At 36.7% G+C, this 19,771-nt stretch overlaps 1 protein-coding gene across 2 annotated transcripts in view; it reads right to left on the bottom strand.

Annotated features, from left to right (window-relative positions):
- The window catches only part of ITGA8 (integrin subunit alpha 8), a 96,943-nt gene that overhangs the window by 25,913 nt on the left and 51,259 nt on the right, over positions 1-19,771 (bottom strand). For both annotated transcript variants that reach the window (XM_052694981.1, XM_052694980.1), the window contains exons 21-25: positions 14,874-14,966; positions 10,066-10,145; positions 6,732-6,812; positions 3,251-3,356; positions 1,507-1,665 (exon numbers count right to left, since the gene is read on the bottom strand). In XM_052694981.1, coding sequence (XP_052550941.1) covers positions 1,507-1,665; positions 3,251-3,356; positions 6,732-6,812; positions 10,066-10,145; positions 14,874-14,966 — 519 coding nt within the window. The remainder of the gene's footprint in view (positions 1-1,506; positions 1,666-3,250; positions 3,357-6,731; positions 6,813-10,065; positions 10,146-14,873; positions 14,967-19,771) is intronic.

Raw genomic sequence — 19,771 nt, 5'->3', positions numbered from 1 at the left:
GTATCTTCTGCTATGACAAACGGACTGTGATTTCAACAAGAAATTTCATACAAGCCTCACAGTTCTTCTTTAGGTAACAGATGTAATCATTATCAAACAGGAGAGGAAAAGCAAACTCAAGAAGCATAAAAATAATCATCAAAAAATACACTGCCCTGAAAAAGTTATTCAGAACTTTGGCACTATTCCACCGACAGGCTCTGCCTTCCTGACAGAAATGTTCCCATCCTGGCTTCTAAAGTGAAACTCAAAGCAGCATCCAGTAGTCAGGGGAAGGATGCTGAGCTCCCTTACTCCTTATTTGCAACCTGATCTGAGCAGTGGCTTTGAGCTCCCAGGGTTGCAAATATAAATTGGGCAGCTTGGCTTCCTGTTCCTCACTGCTGCTAAAAAATAAGTGGAAATGAGGTGCAAAAGATCATAGAAAAAATATTATTTCCGAACTTCTTGTGTTTTGCATATAAAATGGGAACATCTTGAGTTTCCCCTCATTTTCATTTCCATCCTGTAGCAAAACTAAATGGAAAGGGAGAATCCTAACTCTTTACTGCCTTCCTTGAATGAAACAACAAAATTTAGTGATGTGTTTGTTATACACAATTTTTTTTCTATATTTTTGTGATTACATAGTGTATTTCTATCTCTGTAAGCAAAAGACTCGTCATGCAGCAAAATGAAGAGCAAGTGAAGAGCAGTCCTGTTGGCTAGAAAGCTCTCTTCACTTCTCTCCACTTCTCTCCACTGTACTCAGCTCAGCTCCTGGTAAGCAGAAGACGTAGAACAGTTCAAGCATTTGGAATGTAGCTCTTTCTACAAGATGTTTAACAGACTACTGGTTACACTTGAGAAGTGGTGCTTATTTCAGAAGTGTCTGGAATGAGTTATGCTTAATAAACTGGATACCTTGTTTTTGATGGGATAATAAGGAAAGCTGTGCTTTGCTAAATCTTCTGACTGAGCCAAACCCAGTTCTTTCTGCAGGACCTGCCATCACAAATACAGACCTTAAAACAGGCCTTGAGACCCATTGCCTATCAGCACCGTGCTGAGGAGGCTCTGACCAGGCTGTTCCTTGGTCCTGCTACCTCCAAATTCTGAGATCCGCAGCTCTGCTGCAAAACAAGAACCACATCCATGGAAGGAGAAACAATTTGGACAGCAGAAAATGTGTAGGAGTACCAAGAAAAAACAAGTGGGGGATTTTTTTCCCCCTTTGTTGGCACAATTAAAATAACTACAGAACCATTTCCAAGTAGGATAGAAAACAAAAAGCCTGCCATGTTGCCACAAGGTTGCAAATTTTATGAGTTAACATTGATTAAGGCATGAAAATAATCGCAGTCTGTAGGAATCCGTTCACTAGTTTGCTTTTTACCCGTGAAAATGATCTCAGGGCTACTGTGAAAAATTTCCGAAAAAACTCCATGCCATTGTGAAGTTGTAGGCAGAGAAAATGCAAGCAAATGTAGACAGGGATGGAAATAAAAATAACAGTGGGTGACTTACATTGATTTGCATTATATTAATAGGAGAGCTTGTTTGACAGTGCAGTGGTCCATGAGTCTGAATATGTAGAATGTAAAGAAGAAACTCCTCTTGACTGGACACAGGCCAACCAACATGGAGAACTGTATTGTTGATGGCACTTGGTCCTATATTGTGAAGCTGGGAAACAAACATTATCAGTGCTGTCAAAGGCAGAAAATAATAACAAAAAACGCATCAATCATCACTTTGATACTTCAAAATTCTTAACATCTATAATCCTAACGTACTTTTGGAAAGAGGTATAGATTATTATCATCATTTTATTGATGGAAAATCTGTGGCAGGCAGTGAAAAAGAACCATCTCATATTAGTTAGAAAGCAAATCTGGGAGAAGATCTTTTTTGCCATCACCTTTCCCTTTTTTTGTCCTGTGTATGAAAGACCTGAAATGACCTAAAAAAAACCACTCAAGATGTAAACCAAAACAGATTAGCACTGTAAAAATATATACAATCAGAACAAAAAATACCGAAAACAGGTGAAAAAAGAATCACATTTCAGGGTGAAGGATTAGAAGGTACAGGAGAGCCTACAGTAATTTTTGTGATTAAGAATTCTATTTTCAGTGTGTCTTAGTTCAAATTTCCCAAGTGAAAAAGAAAGTAGCTCTCCTGAAGTAACATTACAAAATAGCATCATTTTCTGAGGAAAAAAAACCCAAACAAACACAACCATAGGAATTAAAACATGGGATGTTAAAATTTTTCTTTTAATGGTATACAATTTGAAAATGTCTGATGACTGCATGAGGTTTGAGTATGTGCTAGCACTGGATTTGAGAGCTACAGAAGCAGGATATTATGAAGTTCTACTCAAAGTTTCTGGAGTCTTGAAATTGCCCCCCTCCCTCCTTTTATTTTTATTTTTTAATGTGCAGAATTTTGTTACTGCTGCGCTTTGTTTTTACCCAAACAAAACCCACGTTCATTCTTACACCTTCTTTAGTAAGGAGTTTTTGTGCTCGTGTTTGGTTTTCATTATGCCTTGCTGATATCAGTAAACCACGAAAGAGGCTTCCTGAATCACCATAAATATTGAATGACTGTTAAAATATGTTTGAAATCACATATTTTGCTCCACAAACAGGTGGGTGAGATAGGAAGATTTGTTAGACTTTTCAGTTTAGAGAAATATGTTAAGACGAGGATAAAACAAATAAGACTTTGTATTTTGTAGTCTGATCCACTACAGTTCATTGCATCATGCAAATTCTAATCTTACACTGCCAGTTAAGCTCTTGCACATTGATTTGTTAATTGAAACCACATGTGAGGCATTCTGCTTTACACCCTTGAATAAAGGTTATCCATCAGATTCCGAAGATGCTTTGTATTCCATACAGTTCATTCAGGATACTTGTTTCTAACCCGAACTCTTCTCCTCATAGCTTTTAATGAAAAAACAGCCAAGTCAGTGAAAATATTTGATGTTGGTTGTAATGAGCTTTTAAGCACTATTTTTAATTCTTGCCAAGCATCCTAAATATTTCTAGATCTCTTAAATGTCAAAGGCAGATTTCAAACATAAACTAGTGTCTCCCTTCGCTAATGTGAAAAGGGTTCTGAGTTCCCAGATTAAATATGGGTCATGTTCTGAAGTGGGAATATTTACATGTATGGCTTTAGATGCTGATAAAGACAATAATTCAAATTCATCAGTGGGAGCAGAGTAAAGTACTATGTAATCATATATCATCATTACCTCATAGATGTGTTCAACTAATGGACCAATTTCTTCTTCTTTTGTAGGTTCATCTTTGGGTTCCCAGTTGTGAAGAGGCAGAACAATCTGTGGTGGGTGAGAGACTCTGTAATACATAAAATGAGTGAGAACAGTGGTCAGCTGTATTACGTTAAAAAAAAAAAAAAAAAAAAACAAAAACCAAAAACTAAAACAACAACAAACCTAAGAGCACTATAGAAGGGCAAAGGGCACATTCATTGCCATTAGGAGAGGTTTGCCTATTGCTATGGAAGCAACATGATGCTTCATAAAGTACTGCCCCATCCTTACAGCTACTGAGGGTGACCATTTATGTAATACATATATTCACAATCAGATATTATATATATATAATATACATATACATACATATATATATATAATTTTTCTGATCATGAATTTGCCTTATATTATTCCTTTAAATAAACTGAAAGGTAGTAATATACCCCATTTTATAAGTTGAAAAAATGAAGTACAGGTAAGATTACTTCCATAAACTTGCAGTGGAAATTAGCTTATCAAGAAACTGAATTTAGGGTTACAGCATGGAACCATACTCCAGGCTTTCCTATTTGTTTTGCAAACAAAGTGACATATAGGGAATTGCCTGAAACATCATTAAAATATTCACAATGAAATTCAAACAAATGAAAAAAAAAAAAAAAAACAAACCAAAAAACTGCAGCTTAGAATTTGACATCTTTGTTTAGTACTCCTATTTTACTTTTCCCTTCTGTGCCTGATTTCAATAAAGGACTAAATAGTCTCCCGTTAACATTTCCATTTCAATCAGAAGCACCATTTCCCATAACAAATGGAAGCTCCCTAGAGGGGCTTCATTCAGATGCCAACTTTAACCTCACTAAGTTGTTGAGAGCTTGGGAAATCAGATCCCAGGAGTTTCTTTCAGCAAGGCACGTGAGTTCTGGCCCAGGCATCTGCCATCTGCCGGTAACAGAACCACCCTTGGTGCTAAAGCAGTAGGCTTTGCCCTTTTTAATTTTATTATTATTATTATTATTATTATTACAATAGTCAGCTCTCACTTTGCTTTGCTGGCTTTCAGATTCTTTAGCTTAGAGGAAAGGCTGGGAGTTTGCTGACAAAAAAAATTGTCAAAAAACTTTTTTTTTTTTTTTTTTTTTCCCCCCCCACAGTATAACATTTGAGTAAAATGATGGACTTCTGTTCACTGATATTAATTCCCTTTTGCTTGGGTCAGAACAGAAGAAGCATCGCTGCAGATGCAGTTTGTTCTTTAGGAACAGAGGAATGGATTCTTTTGTTACAAATACTGACATTTCTATAATAGTTTAGGAGGAAAAAGTGCTCCCACTTTCAGCTCTTATGTCATATACACTGAAATAAATGTCTGATAAAATTTTCCACAGAGTATAACTTCTCAAACCATGTGGAATCAGAGAGAAGGACACCTTAATACCACCCAGCCAAAGTAAAAAGCTACATGAAATGTTAGGTATTCTGGCATCTAAATACTTCCCCAGAATTCAAAATGCTAATTAGCTCCTACCAACAAAAATGTCAGAAGACAAATTTACAAGCAAAACCAAATAATAAAGAAAATAAAACACATAGCAGGGAAATATTGGTGGTAGGTGTACAGTTGGACTAGATGATCTTGGAGGTCTTTTCCAATCTTGGTGATTCCATGATTCCTGTATTCTCTATTCATAGTATGTCATTTCAGATGAGGTACTAAGTCCAACTTGTTCACAGATGAGGTACTTAGCCTAATCTTTTGCAAATGGCTTCGCTTCCAATAAGAACTGTAATTGCAGATTGTCTTTGGAGAGTGGGACCTTTCTTGTGTAGTTAGAAAAGCCACCTTTAGCTACCACAAAACTTTGCAAAACACTGTACACAGATAAAAAGAAGTAGGCATAAGGTTTTAAAAGTCAATGCTTTCTATAACGTTCCCAGCATGGTGTTTTTCTCACCTAAAGAATTACAAAGTGCAACTGTAGACATGCTACTAAAATAATCACAAAGAATATAAAAATGGGCACTTTTGTTTTAATAGATTTTACGACCATTGAAGTAGTAAAATAGGGTCAAATTAAACAGAAATCTAGATTTCTCCTAGACTTTTAGGTGTTAGTGATCAGCCAAATGTGACCACTGAAAAGTAAGATAAAAGAAATAAGTTCTACAAAAAAATGGTTATGTGCAATATGCAATAAAAACTCTGCCTGGTGCAAGTCCTTGCAGTCCAAATTCCTTCCTTTCTGCATCCCTCATTCCTCTACAACTCTTTCAGCAGTGGAACATCATGGTTACAGCTATAAAACACTTAAGATTTTTGTAGAAAAGAAGAAGTGAGCAGCATAACAAAATTTTAGTTATCTGAGCAACTACTCATTGAATGAACTAAAGAGTTATCTCAAATTGCCTTTAAGGAGAATACTGGAGATTGTTTTCTTTCTCATAGCGATAGCATTTCCATGCATTTACTGTGTAAATATATATGCATACACATTGATGCAGTTTGGTAACTGTAGTCTTCTTCAGTACAGTGTATAATGATTGTAGTCACACTTCATCCAACCCTGTGTAGAGCACTAGGTGAACCAGTGTAAGACATTTTCCAGACCAAATGTGGACTCAGACTTTCTTTTATTTTTATGTAGGAAATAATGAGCAAATAGTTCCCATGGAGCTGCATGCTTCAACATCTCTGAGTAATAAGCAAAATCTGTCAACAAAGCATTTGGGAGTTTTCCTTTGTACATGCCTATCACAGCTAAAATGAAAACCAAAAGACTTATGAGTAAAGAAACTGGAAGTCATTCAATTAAATAATTCCTCTGTATTTAACAACCTGTTCCTTAGCTGTGCAGGCAGCAACTCCAGCCTCTTTTTCCACTCAGAGGCATGCACCTTTTAACAGCAAAGGTTGTTTTTGCCATTTTTGGTGTCTACCTATCTATTTACTACAGAGCTTCTCATTACAAAGAACACACCATGGCACAAAAAGAATGAAATGGACAACAAGTCTGCAAAGAATACAAAATATTTTTTTTTAAGATATTTCTATGAACGTGATGAGAACTATCACTGAAAAAATCAGTCTGCAGTGCAGAAAGCAGCCCTTACAGAAAAGTCTCATAAGGTATCCATAACCTTTTCATTACAGCACTGTAACTCTGACCATTCCTTAATCTGATTGTCCACCCATGGCAGCACCCAGCATTTGCTCTCCCAACATTTTCTCTCACATCGGCAGCCCACCAACTAACCCCTTGTGGTTCTTGCTTCCTCAGCTTCTGGTTTTCTGGTACTCATTGCCACTCATTTTGTATTCATGACTTAATAATATGGCATTCATCTTCCCATCCAACTCATTTCTCTATCATCATTACTAACTCCACAGAAATCACTATCATTTCTACTGTAGACAAAAAATAGTTCTGTTTCTGAATTGAAATGGTGGAATACTTACCCTCTGACCTGCACCTGAGCCGCAGCAGTGATGTTGATATGAAGGTTAACTAAATTGCTGGTGGAATTAACCTTGTTAGAACTGGAAAAGATTTGCACAAAGGTTAAAAAATACATATTTTTTTTTAGCAGAACTCTAGACAGTTATAGATACAGAACTGAACACCCACAAGGCCCACAGTTAGGAAGTGATGCCACTGGACATTAAATAACATGAAGCTTGTTATTGCCATTCCTCAGGCTTTTTTTTTGGAGAATTGTATTTCAGTTTGATATCATTTCAGTTTATTGCACATTTCATAATATAATCAATTCAAACTACCTTTAAAGAATCACATGCAAGGATAAAATGATACAAATTTATTTGATTCAGAATATCATCTAAGTTTCCTTGTTCAACTTGGCTATCTGTATGAATAGGAATATTCTAACAGAACACAAGGCTGCTTCATGCATTGGAGGAGGCAATGTTAATGAACAAGATGGGCTTTGTTTTAATTAAATTTGCTTCTGTGACTCTCCAAACTTGTGACTTCTGCATAACAGAGTTTTTAAAGAAAGAAAAAACAACAGTAAAATAAATGGTTTCTTTCCTTTTCTTATTCTCTCCCCTCTCCAGTCCACATTGCTTACACTATAATTCCCACAGATCTCTACATTTAAAGCATTGTGCTGCCCCTCCTTTCATTGCCTTTTCTTACTACCAATCCTTATTACCAAAGGTAGTTTTTCACTTCACACAGCCATTTATGTGAGTATTGGCCATTCATGTAAAGAACAGTTTGCAGGGTCAAATTCATGAAGACAGAAAAAAAATGCTTAGAGAATTAGAGTATATTTAATTATAGGATCAAGGACACTAAGTTAGGAGGTTTTACTCAAGCAAGCATGGAAGCACTTCCTTGTTTCATGGAGACTAAGTGTCTATTGCTGTCACAGTTTACTGTTATCACATCTGGGTAGCATCAGTCAAATGGAAACACTCAGAAGAGGCCAGCATTCCCAGCAACTGACTCCTGAGAAGGAAAGGGCAACAGTGCTTTGATCCAGGCTTTCTGGTTACAGATTGCTAAAATTAGGAGCAGCTCTAATTTGTTTGTAAACCAATGCAGATTCTCCTGAAGCATCAGTTGAACTTTTGATGTAATCCTCTTACAGTCACTTTTTGAGCTACAATCAACATTTAAAATTTGCTTTTAAGTAAAAAAATGCCTCTACCATTAATTTGTTAGTATAATTTTTCTCCAGTTTCTATTACAATACTACTTTCTATAGTGTTAAAATACAGATTTTGATCACATATATTTGATATTCAAATTCTGTTTGTGCTTTACAGCATTTTGTAGAGAATAAAACAGTTTAAATAAAGGTGCCAGGACATCTCTCTTGCTACCAAAATCCACATCAGAAAGGGAATTCATTTTAGGTCATTTCATTTCCTTCTTTTGTGTTTTTTATGTTTGCTTTTTCTGTTCTCTGAGGAGAAAGAATGCATGAACAGCAGTGCTGCTTGGGAAGTAATGTACAAAGAAGTGTACTTTCACTGTAGGGAATATTCCCCATGCAAAATACTTATTTTTTTCTTAAGCAGCTGAGTGCTGCTTAGCATTTTGATATCAGTGTGTGGAAGCTGTCCTGCTTTCTTGGTAGTCCAAAAGGCTTCCTCCTCCTACATTTCAGTCAGTAAATATTATGGAGAATGTATGAGATGCTGCTGTCTCTTGAAGCTCAGACTTTTTGCTCATCTATCAAAGGTGAATCAAAGTGACCTGCCCTCAGCTTTCACTAGCTGGAAAGATCTCGTTTTCCCAAAGCTCCAAGCCTATTGGGTTCCATTAAAAGGGGAGCGATGATACAGCTTTCACATCTGTAACTGCCTTACTTGCATTAATGACCAGATGATGAACGGTGCTACTGAGCGGGGACCCACAATATAGACATTATATATATTTTCTCTCTCTCTCTGGAGGTGACCATGCCTGGGTTAGCATGGCTTGAACTCAGCAGCCATGCTTCCCACAGAGCACTGAGTCCTGCCCAGGGACCTCTTTGTCTGCTGTGGCATTGCTGTGCACTTCCCAAGTTTCTGCACATCCTTTCCCTCAAGGGTTACATTCTGAAAACATGACTCCAATGTTTTAAATGTCTCAGTTATTTAACACACAGAGCATGATCAAGGCCCTCATTAAAGTCCAGACATTAGTAATTAAGTCTCTGAGTGTGGGGCAGCAAGAGCCCCACCAGGGACTCCAGACCATATTTGATGACGACAAGGGTAGCAGAAGCACTGTGCCCTACTGAAATACTGAAAAACTCCCAGGTTTTGTGTTTGCTGTGATCCTAACCAGCCTGACCTGTGCTTTTTGGCCTGTAACAGAAAACAATTGCTCAGCAAAAACCAGAAAGTTTTCCAGCAGTAATATTTTGTTCTCGAAAATAGGGAGGAAACTAATAGAAAATGACAGATTCACATGAACTGAAATAAAATAATTTTTTCTCTTAAGGACATTAACTTCAACTAGATAGTCTATACAATATGAAGCATTTGACTATAAAGAGACGTTTTCACATTTGCTGAGGCAGCAAAAATTGGGAAATTTAATTTTAAAAAGATGAAGAGTAAATCTAAAAATATAGATATAAAAAAACTGAACACATTTTTAAGAACCAGAAATACTTTAAAATTCCCGTTTAAAGAAAAAAAGTGCTTGTTGTTGTGAAGTAGTGGCTTTTTTTTTTCCTCCACAGGATGATGTGTTTTTAAATATAGAACTTTGTTAAAAAATGATCGTTATTCATTAATCGCCAAGTGGAAAACCAAGTGCAAATTTTGTGAATCTGCTAAAGACCCTTCGACTGCTGACCAAAATCAGTAAATCTAAAATTTAACAACATAAAATCAGACAGAATCATAGAATGGCCAGGGTTGGAAGGGACCTCAAAGATCATGAATCTCCAACCCCCCTGCCACATGCAGGGCCACCAACCTCCACATTCAATACTACCAGACCAGGCTGCCCAGGGCCCCATCCAATCTGGTCCTGAACACCTCCAGGGATGGGGCATCCACAACCTCTCTGGGCAGCCTGTTCCAGCACCTCACCACTCTCATAGTAAAGAACTTTCCCTGACATCCAAATCCTCAGAACAGCTCTAAGACTACTGTAATTAATAAATTAAAAGCCCACAACAATCCAGCCCTACTAATCCTCCTGAAGAAAGCTACCAAAGGGAGGCCCATGAAATACCTACTGATGCTGAAGAGTTAAATTTCTTATAAGCTGAACTTCAGATATCAACAGAATTTAAATAATACTCTTGATAAAACTTCTAACCTTTTTATTTGCAGCTCAAAATTGATGCTGAAATCTGAATTCTCAAAATGCTGAACAGAAAACCGGATACCTGTAGAGAACTGGGAAAGAAACAAAATTGTTAATTGATCTTTTCACTTTGAGAAAACATTATTGTTTATTGTTGAGTTTCACACACTTATGTAGGGTACTGTTATTTTTTTCAATTGCTATGAAAGAATGTAATTTTGTTATTTTCAGGAAAAAAAAATACCATCCTGCCTGCGTACATTGCCAGATGGAAAACTTGGACAGAGGAAAGATCAAGTGGAAGACAGCAGCAGGCTCCTGAGAGCACAGCAGTGGGCCCTTCTCCACAGTCCTTGCTGTACATTGCCAAGACAGAAGAATAACAGCTGTCTGGCACCTCTACTCTGCTTCCATCCATGCATTTCTTCATCCTGGTCTCCGGGTCTTCCCTCTGTTGTCTCGGTACTGTGGCAGGAGCCACATGCTTTAGGCGCTGCAGGACTGATGGATCACTTTTTTTCTTTTAGAGGCTGAAGTAGCAGAATCACAATGTTTTGATTTGGTTTGGTTTTTTACACTGCAGCTTCTAGCAGCCATAGTTCTGTTAAGATGAATAACACTTCAAAGTTATTCTTGCAGTAGAGCTTACCACAAATTGCAGCTTGTGGCCACAGAAGGCAGAGTGTAAAACACACAGCTCCCCAAACTGAAGGGTGTAAGGGCTTCCATCCGTGCTCCCCTGTGTTTACATAAACCTCAAGTCTACAGATCTACTTCCTCCTCTTGCTGATAATTTCCATTTGCTTTGCAAAACAGTCATGGAGTAACAAACTAATTCAAAGGCAAATGGAATTACAGGGCTAGACATAGAAGTTTTATATATATATATATATATATATATATATATATATATATATATATATATATATATATATATATATATCAGCATATGGTGGGGTCTCTGCAGCCTTCTTGTCAGACACGGTTACAGCACTGATATGCGAGTGGCAGAGGAGGAGGGGGAGATGCCATCTGTCCTCCACATTAAATTAATAAAATTGTACTGCAATGTTTAAATTAATCTTTTTAATTGCTTCATTTCAACTGCATATGTTTTGAATCTGTTCATTTTTGAAATGCGAATTTTGCATTGAGGCTGACAGCAAAGTACACAGTCTGTAATCTTGTACAACTTCCCCTCCCTCTTGCCTCCCGTACTGCCTGACGGTGAAATTTCCTGCCAGATAACTTGCAGACATGCTTTCCTTTTAAAAAAGATGGTTATATATAATCCTGCTCTCCATGGGGAGAAATAGCCTTTCTGAGAAAGTCATAAAAAGGTACCAGAAGTGAGGACATCAGTTCTTCATCTCTGCCAATATCTGACTAGATTTCAGAGGAAAAAAAGAACTGTCTTCAAGATATGCTTCCTTGGCATATGTGGGGCAGCACTGTAAGCAACAGGACACAGTACAAGGTACAGACTTCTGTTTTTGGACCAACACTCAACATCGCTGAAGAAGAGGAGAGTTTTTTCTCTGTTGGTGTTATTTCAAATTTTTAAGGAATTTCTTTTCTTATTTAGCATTATTTTGTGTTAAATCTTCCATCATTTTCCCTTTTTTCTCTTTTGCAGCAGTGGATCACTGAATATGAATCCATTTACTAAATGAGACTTAATTTCTTAAATTCCCCTATGCTAGAAGCAATTTGTTATCACTGAAAAAATGGAAAATCCAAATCTTTGAATTCTTATAATTTTAATATCATGGTAAGAGCTAATCTCTCTTTTGGGAAGCAAAATCTTTAAGATGAAAATAGATTGCTCATTAAATTTAGTGGGAGATGAATAGTTGACATGGAATACAGAGGTAAGATATTTTTTATGACAAGTTTTTTTAGATTATTTCAACAGCCATTTAATGTTCCATTCAACTTTGAGAATACACTGTAATCATTTTAATCCCTGAGATAAAAAATGTCAAATATTGACTTCAGCTTTTGTCTTACCATTTTTACTGATCAGTCTGCATAAATTTGGTTCTATTTTTGGCAGAAAAAATATTTGATGAACCAAATATTCAATCTTCCTGACTGAGGATAGCAGGCATGAACTGCTGTTTTGATGATCTATTATACCTCTAACATACAGGTTTAATCCCTTATTTAATACTGAAACACAGTCCTGCTGTATGAGTCTAATGAACTACAGATGTTGCCTTTGGTAGTATGACTTTGTCCGTGTCAAGTAGTCCTTGACACTGCAATGAATAAGATGCTCACATGCCCTGACTCAAACCTCACTGAGGCCAAAGGAACTGAATTTGCTTGAGCATGTATCCCAGCGGCCACAGCAGCTCCTTATTTTAGAAGGACGTTAGTTTTATTGGAATAGTTTAAACTTATTTACATTTTTCATCTGAAATTGGTTTCATTAAAATCATAAAACCAATTTGCCATGTTAAAACCATTATGAAATACATGACAATTCTGCTACTACTGATAATCTTCAGCTTGTCACACTTAGCAGCACCCACGAGCATGCTGAGAGACAGATAGCTGGCTTTTCTTCAGGTATCTTACAGTGCACATTAAAGATAAAACCTCTGCGCTCTTGAAGAATCAGGTTGGTACACACCAAGAAATAAGCAAGATTTTCCAAGCATTCCAGTCTTCTAACCTAACTTTCATTCATTTCTACTCCATTCCAAATTCTTCTACCAAAATTTTTAATAAAGCCTAGAATTCACCTGCTAAGGTCATCCAAGAGATATTAGTAAGCTTGTCAGTCTGATTAACTTCATTGACATAAATCAAATGTTTTGAGCATCTTTTCTCTCTGCCTGTGAGATGGTATCTCAGACATTTTGTTTGCAGCTGGGTCACATGATGGTGTGATTTTCTTTCTTGTTTCTTTTTATCATCTTTCTTTGCCATGCAGATAATACTGAAAGGATACTTTTTGTGGGCAGTAAACGATCTTAATGTCATGGAATATCAAATAGTCAGAGATACAGCAAATCTGATGACAATGTTGAAGAGGTGTTCTATAGCCTGCCACAGTAATATCCTATGGGGTTCATCACAAAATTCTGACATAATACCCATAATAAGAAATTGATCTTAAAGTGTTGAAGAATTCCAGGGTTCCAGGGTGCTGAAAAGTCATTACAGTGAGTCAATAGTTAAGAGTTCTAGGAATGTTTTATGTTGACCTAATCCTCCCTTCCCGCTCCCTCACAACTTTCAGAGTCCCCTTTTGACTGAGAATTTTCAGAAAAACTGATCTACTGCCAAAGTAGAATTGCTTTGCGAAATTGGAAGTGGATCAGAGCAGCCTTTCATGATTTACGCAATTTGTATGAAGGGTTAGTATTTTGCTGTTGGAAGTACGTTTGCCATCATAAATATGTTTGGCTGAAAAAGCTCAAGTCCTTTCACCTTTATTAAGCTTCCAGGAGAGCTGGTTTCAAAGGCAAAGTCAGCCTTTAAGCTTTCACGAACTATAGCCAAACACTTTTGCCACCTGGCTTTGTGGTGCTCTATCTTCATATGCCTAATACTTTTTCCTCAATTTGGTGAAAGCCTTTTTTTATAAAACAGAATATTCTTAAAAATTTGAAAAAAAAATAAATGATATGAACCCTGCTGTTTTATTCTGCTACTTTTAAGTCTCTTTTTATGATGCATTTTGTTTAGGAATAGTAATAGTGCATTTATGGCCTTCCTAGTACTGAATCTGATGTAAAACAGAATTAGTTACACCATAAGAATTGATAAGGAGACAGGTGAGAGTAGAACTGCTTCAGTGGCCACCAAACAATATTCCTGAAGTCTTTATACTGCCAGCAGTTTGGGTCCAGCATGATGTAGTAACAAGGCTTTGGACTCACAGGGAGGAGCAGAGAAGCTGTAGTTTAACATCTCCCCACTCAGACCATTGCTTGTGTCTACAACAAAATACAAATCAAAAAAGATTTGCTCCTACACTGATAAACAATGGGGGTACCTCCTTGACTCCCGTTCATCTTTAAAACCCATGGGTTTTTAATTACTTTCTCAACAATCATCCACAAGATTCTTGACCACTCTGTCTGTATCCTGCTTTGAACTGTTTGTCACGAAGCAGGAAGAAGCGATGACAATCGTGGAAGAGACAGTACTTTTTTATGTCAAAATATACCTCTAATCCTATTCTGCTCTCCATCTTTACTCATATAATTCTGATTTTGTCTAGAAACAATGCTACCAAGGTATCATCTAAAAATGCGCAGTACGGTTTATGAGTAGATGTCTTAGGAAAATGTTTGGAATGACATTTTTAACTTGAAGGGAAACTTACTCCAACCTCCTCTTCACGGATGTGGAACATGATATGAACTGATAAGAGAATGCTCATACACTCAAGATTAGAATCAGCCTAAAGAAGCTGCCACTTACTATACATGTCTTCTACAGAAAGAATACCAAAAGGCAGAAATAAACATTACATACATTACAGAGTACGATTCCCTTCACTTCACAATGGTGTAATTTACGTGACTTAAATCAGTGACACTGATTTTCTTCGGAGTAAGTAAAATGGTAACATAAGGCAATATTAAAACATTGAGCTCTAACATCAATAATCTTTTAGAATAGCATAATTTTTCAGAAGCACAGTGCTGCTTCTTTCTGCACCAACAATTTCCTGTCCAAGTAAATAATTTGGTTTGGCATTGCTTATTTGGACACACACTGCTAATTGAATAGGTTTCCATTTGCTATTCTTTAAAATTCAATTAGCTAAAAATCAGGACATGAATCTGGTTTTTCCTTACATTTGCGCCAGCCACCATGGGGTTCCCAAGATCACAAACCACCATTCTAGTTTCATTTTCCATCTTGTAATCACAGCTCAACACACGCAGTGCCTGTAACAAAAGGACACCAATAAGGAGGTCAGAGATCACAGTGAAATGCATCCAGTTGGGAAAATGATGCCTTTCTGACTGTGACATTTCTTTTGATTTCAGATCCCTGCTCAGTGCGCTATGAAAACATTTAATTGGTTATTGTCAGACAATGGTGAAAATTGATGCCAGGGAAAAACAAACAGGAAAGTTTCCCAGTACCTTTAAGGCCACGATGCGACCACTGTATTTCTAGATCTAACACGCCACTTTGTTGCTATGAATCACTCTTAAAGCCACATTGACTCAACAGAGAAAACAAGAGAACTTTGTTAGCCACTGAGTCTAGAATTTTATTTGGTAAAGTATTTTACTATGGTATACTGTAGATTAAATACTTCTCTAACAACACAAACCGTCACTTGTGATTATAATTTAGCAACAGAGGAGATGGATTTCTACTCAAGTAATTTTCCACTAAAGCTCTTAATGCAAAATGTACCCTGTGGGTTTGCTTTTGTCTTTCAACCCTTGATAGTCTTTATTGCTGCTTGTTCCATCTTTATAGAAAACTGCACAGAAGGAGGAATAGAATAGTGAAAGGAGATACAGAATAAGACAAGAGAAAATACTTACATTCATGGACATAATAAACTAGCTTTCTAAAAGCAGAATGCAGCTAGAGTTACTGCTATAATACTTTCTCCTTCCTTTCATTTGTGATTCTTGCAGATTAAGCAATACATGCAGGGTCATGCTCTATATACAAAGACCTGGGAAATCTCTAGACACTGACTACTAATTCATTCCTAATCTGTAAAAGCCAGTGTGGGCATGCTGATGTTATCACTTCCTGAGGCTGAAAGAAAAGATAGGGCATGTCCTAAAAGGAACCTATGTGAATCACAGCTTCAGTTCATACCTTATTTATATCAACACTTTTTCTATTTGTTAGGAGGAAACAAAGTTTTTTACACAGCTCATTCAGTGAACTGCTAGCCATTCCAAGCCTCTCTACAGGAGGGAGGTACTCTTTCCAGCTAATTAGACATCAGTAATTAGAGATGGTTGGAAAAATCATTTTAAATTGATGTGTGGGTTTATAATTTTATTTTTGACCTTTTAATTTTTTTTTTTTCATTAAGGTTTAAATGTTTAACATAAATATTCATTTACATTTTATACTTTGCAGTTTTTTCATTAATACCGTATCATACACAAGTACAGAGTACATCAGCCCTTATCACACATTTATTGTCTCTTTAAAGCTAACCAATTAGAGGAGTTTTGCAAGTAGGCTTTCTGCAATTTAGAGGCTATGCTATGATGAACAGCACTACAAAAACTAATTTGTGCAGCATAAAGATGTGACAGAGTGAGAATTTCTTCAAGACAGACATTAATTGCCCTTGGTTTTCCACTGATTACCTTTTTGAGATGGTTAAATAAACAACAGGAAAAGGAAACAGGCAGGAAGTAAGCAAGTAACCCAGTACTGTTAATATCAGTGATCTCATAAGAAATTCAGCCAGATGGAAGGTTTTGCCACAAAGCCCTTCTACCTGTCACTAGTAGCAATTTATAACTTTATAGCTACACATGGTCTTTTTGGCAGTCTTGAGCAGAAGCAAAATCCCAGCAATTAACACGTGTGCTCCCAGGGAGCATGTTAACTAAAAAAATGATTGGCTGCCCTAAGTCATCCGGGCAGCCTACAAACTTGAAACTCTTCCTGGTGGTCTTAGTGATGAATTACTAATTGATGCCAGAGTAGTTAAGCACAACAGGCTGTGGAGTAAAACACCTCCTCTCCTTTCTGGATCAACACTTTCCAATCTCATCTGAGCAGAAGTGAATGGATTAGGTATCAGATGCCGGAGTTTAGCTTCTCTTCTAACTGTTGCAGGAGAACTAGTGTTTGTTCTCAAAAAGCTCAAATTATGTCTTACCTAGCCAGTCACCTTCTACTAATTCTTACAGTAAGATTTTTCAGGAAATATAAGAAAGTTGCACACATTTTTCCTATTTTAAAAGAGCATGATACTATAATATAGAAATACATAGGGCTTTAGCTCAGAGCTTATTCAATGCAAATTTAATCTGGCTGTGATCTGAAACACTCCTGCAGTTCCCAGCCTGAACAGAGACAGTCATGCCAAAAGATATAGTGTTTTTGGTGTGGAGCAAATACCTAACAGGGCTTTGTATTTGCCTGATCTACTAATTATTTCATGAGGGTTTGGGCTCCTGTTGTTGCTACTAAGGGAGGTCTCAGTTGTTCAACATGGGAAACTTTTGCTGGGCAAAGAATTAGTGTACAGTATGCAGACAATGGCTTCAGGTTCAAGAACACAATTATGCTATTGTAGTGTAAAAACTTACCATACGGCAAGCATATGCTGTCTCTAGCCCACTGATGGTCATGGAAATGTCAGGTAATATAATGTGGTTATATATTTTTCATTGCTGTTAATTCCAGTAATTCTACACCTCCAGCACATGGCCAGTTATTGCAAGCCAACAGGTTTCCAGTAACTTGTAAAGCTGTGGTAATTTTCTCATTTACCTGGTATCTGGAGCTTCTAAGCATTTCCACAATACAACTAATGAATAACATATTTGATTTCATTGTAAGTCATCATATTTCATTTACCAGTTTTTGACTGAAAGAAGTATCAGTATGTGCAAAACTAACAGGAATTCAAAATCATATTATTGACCTCAAACTTTAAGATCACACTCACTCAGCTCTTCATGTGCAAGTGCATTGCTAATGTACATCTCTGCCAAATGCTACTCTTCCAACGCAGCTGCCCTTTTTAGGTATAATAAGTTACAGAATCAGGCCAAAGACAACAAGATAATAACAACTGAGGAACATCAAACATTGCTTTTCATAAAGCCAAGAGAATATCAGTTATGTTATTACCTTTAACATGTAATTCAGGTGATATAGAAAAACCCAAGAAATAGTTTCAAAAAAATCAGGCTCAGTGAGAAAAATTTAAGGAGATAAATTTGTCTCTCAATTAGCTAGGTAAATCCAGAGATCTGTATTAGTGATAAAACCCTATATGAGTGCATCTGCTTTGAAATGAAAGCAGTATAAGAGAATAATTTAATTATAAAGATCCATTAGAAATGTACCAAGTGACTTGTTTGGTTCATTAGATTTCAGTTGTTCAGTCCTCAGCCTACCTGTTTTGCTGATTATCATCTCTGCCTTAATGCAACAAAGTCTTCAGCATGGAGAAAAACAACTACAGAGAAGACTGTAAACATTGATACAGTGAGTAGTCAATGAAGTTCTTAGATGCAGGGCTTCAGGAGCATTATTGTAACTGAAGGACTGATTATATATGAAGATTATATACTCTTCTGTTGTGTTCACAGAAGTTTTAAAGTGTCATGGCAGTACAATAAATTGAATACATACAAGAGCCAGCGCCCCCCAGCAAAATGCCAATACATTTTAGCTGAGTTTTTAAGAAAACTGCAATAGCAATTTTTCTCCCAAACGAGCTTTTAAAAGTGATGTTTTGAGTTGATTGAACCATAACCATACAAAGACTATGCTTTTTTAAAATGTACTATTATAGTTCAAACTCAGTCGAACAAATCTGATTTCAGTACTTTGTGTAAGCTGAAGTGTAGAAGACAAGATCACAGAATCACAGAATTATAGGGACTGGAAGGCATCTCTACAGATCATTATGTCCAACCCACATGGTGATAAGAATGATATAGATAGTAGGATTAATTTCTGAAACATCTCAGAAAAAACATAATGCAACTCTCCGGATGGAATAAGTATGCATTTTAAGAGATTATGAAATAAATTCTATGCTGTAGTGAACTAATTAAATATGGAGAAATCCAAGGCAATTCTCCCTTGAGTGCAGAAGGATTCAGAATTGGATTTGTCAAAGGTGTATTTTACTTTCAATAGAAATTGAAGAAAATGGAAAAGTTTGATCATGTTTCCTGGGCTTTTAAAAATTTATTTTTAAAAGAAGAACAGTTACATCTTTTGCCAACCCATTTCTAGCTTGTCCTCATTCTTCCAAAACACCAGACTCTCTCAACCTTTTTTTCCTTCATTTCCCTCTAACAACCCCCAAGTCTACCTTTCTGGCACTTTAGAATTCAATTTTTCCTAAAATAATAAGAAGTCCTGAGTGACTTCTGTCCAGTCAAAATGATAGACAGATGCTAATATGTGTGGGCTTTGGAGTAATTGCCTTCTCTGACATCCTTGGTAATGGCCAAAAGAACAGCCAAAGATTCCCAAAGTTAACAAAAGAAAAATACAACCAGGTGTATTATGTCAAAGAGAATCTTCGTTTTCTTTATGCCTTGTAGATCACAGTATGAAAAAAGAGAGGGTTCTAAGAGAGGGTTCTATTGTAAAGGCAATACAGCAAGAGGCCGGTATCTTTGCTTATTTGTGCTCAAAAATATGCTATTCAAAAATGAAGTTTCAGAGAATTTCTGTATTATTGTTTTGTATCACCATCTTCAGTGACATCATTAGATCTTATTTTCATCTAACTGGCTTCAAAGTCCAATAACAGAGACTCTGACAAAAGGAGAGTAAGGAAACACCTTGTAAGCTACTGTCAACTTCCTTAAAAACATTTGCCTTCAGAGAGGAAATTAACTCACTTTCTCTCACTCTCACCTTTGAAGCCCTGCTGTGCATTCCAGGCACTGACAGAAAAAAGAAAGTTCATGTTGCAACAGTTTGAGAGATTTATGTGCAGATGAGGTGATGCCGACTTGCTGTCCAACAGAGAATACATGGACACGCTGCTTGTTTGCAGGAT

This window comes from Tympanuchus pallidicinctus, unplaced genomic scaffold (assembly GCF_026119805.1).
Source record: "Tympanuchus pallidicinctus isolate F22 unplaced genomic scaffold, pur_lepc_1.0 scaffold3, whole genome shotgun sequence".
NCBI classification, from domain to species: domain Eukaryota; kingdom Metazoa; phylum Chordata; class Aves; order Galliformes; family Phasianidae; genus Tympanuchus; species Tympanuchus pallidicinctus.
The sequence above is the reverse complement of the archived record's forward strand: the minus strand, read 5'-3'. Positions and strand labels throughout refer to the sequence as shown.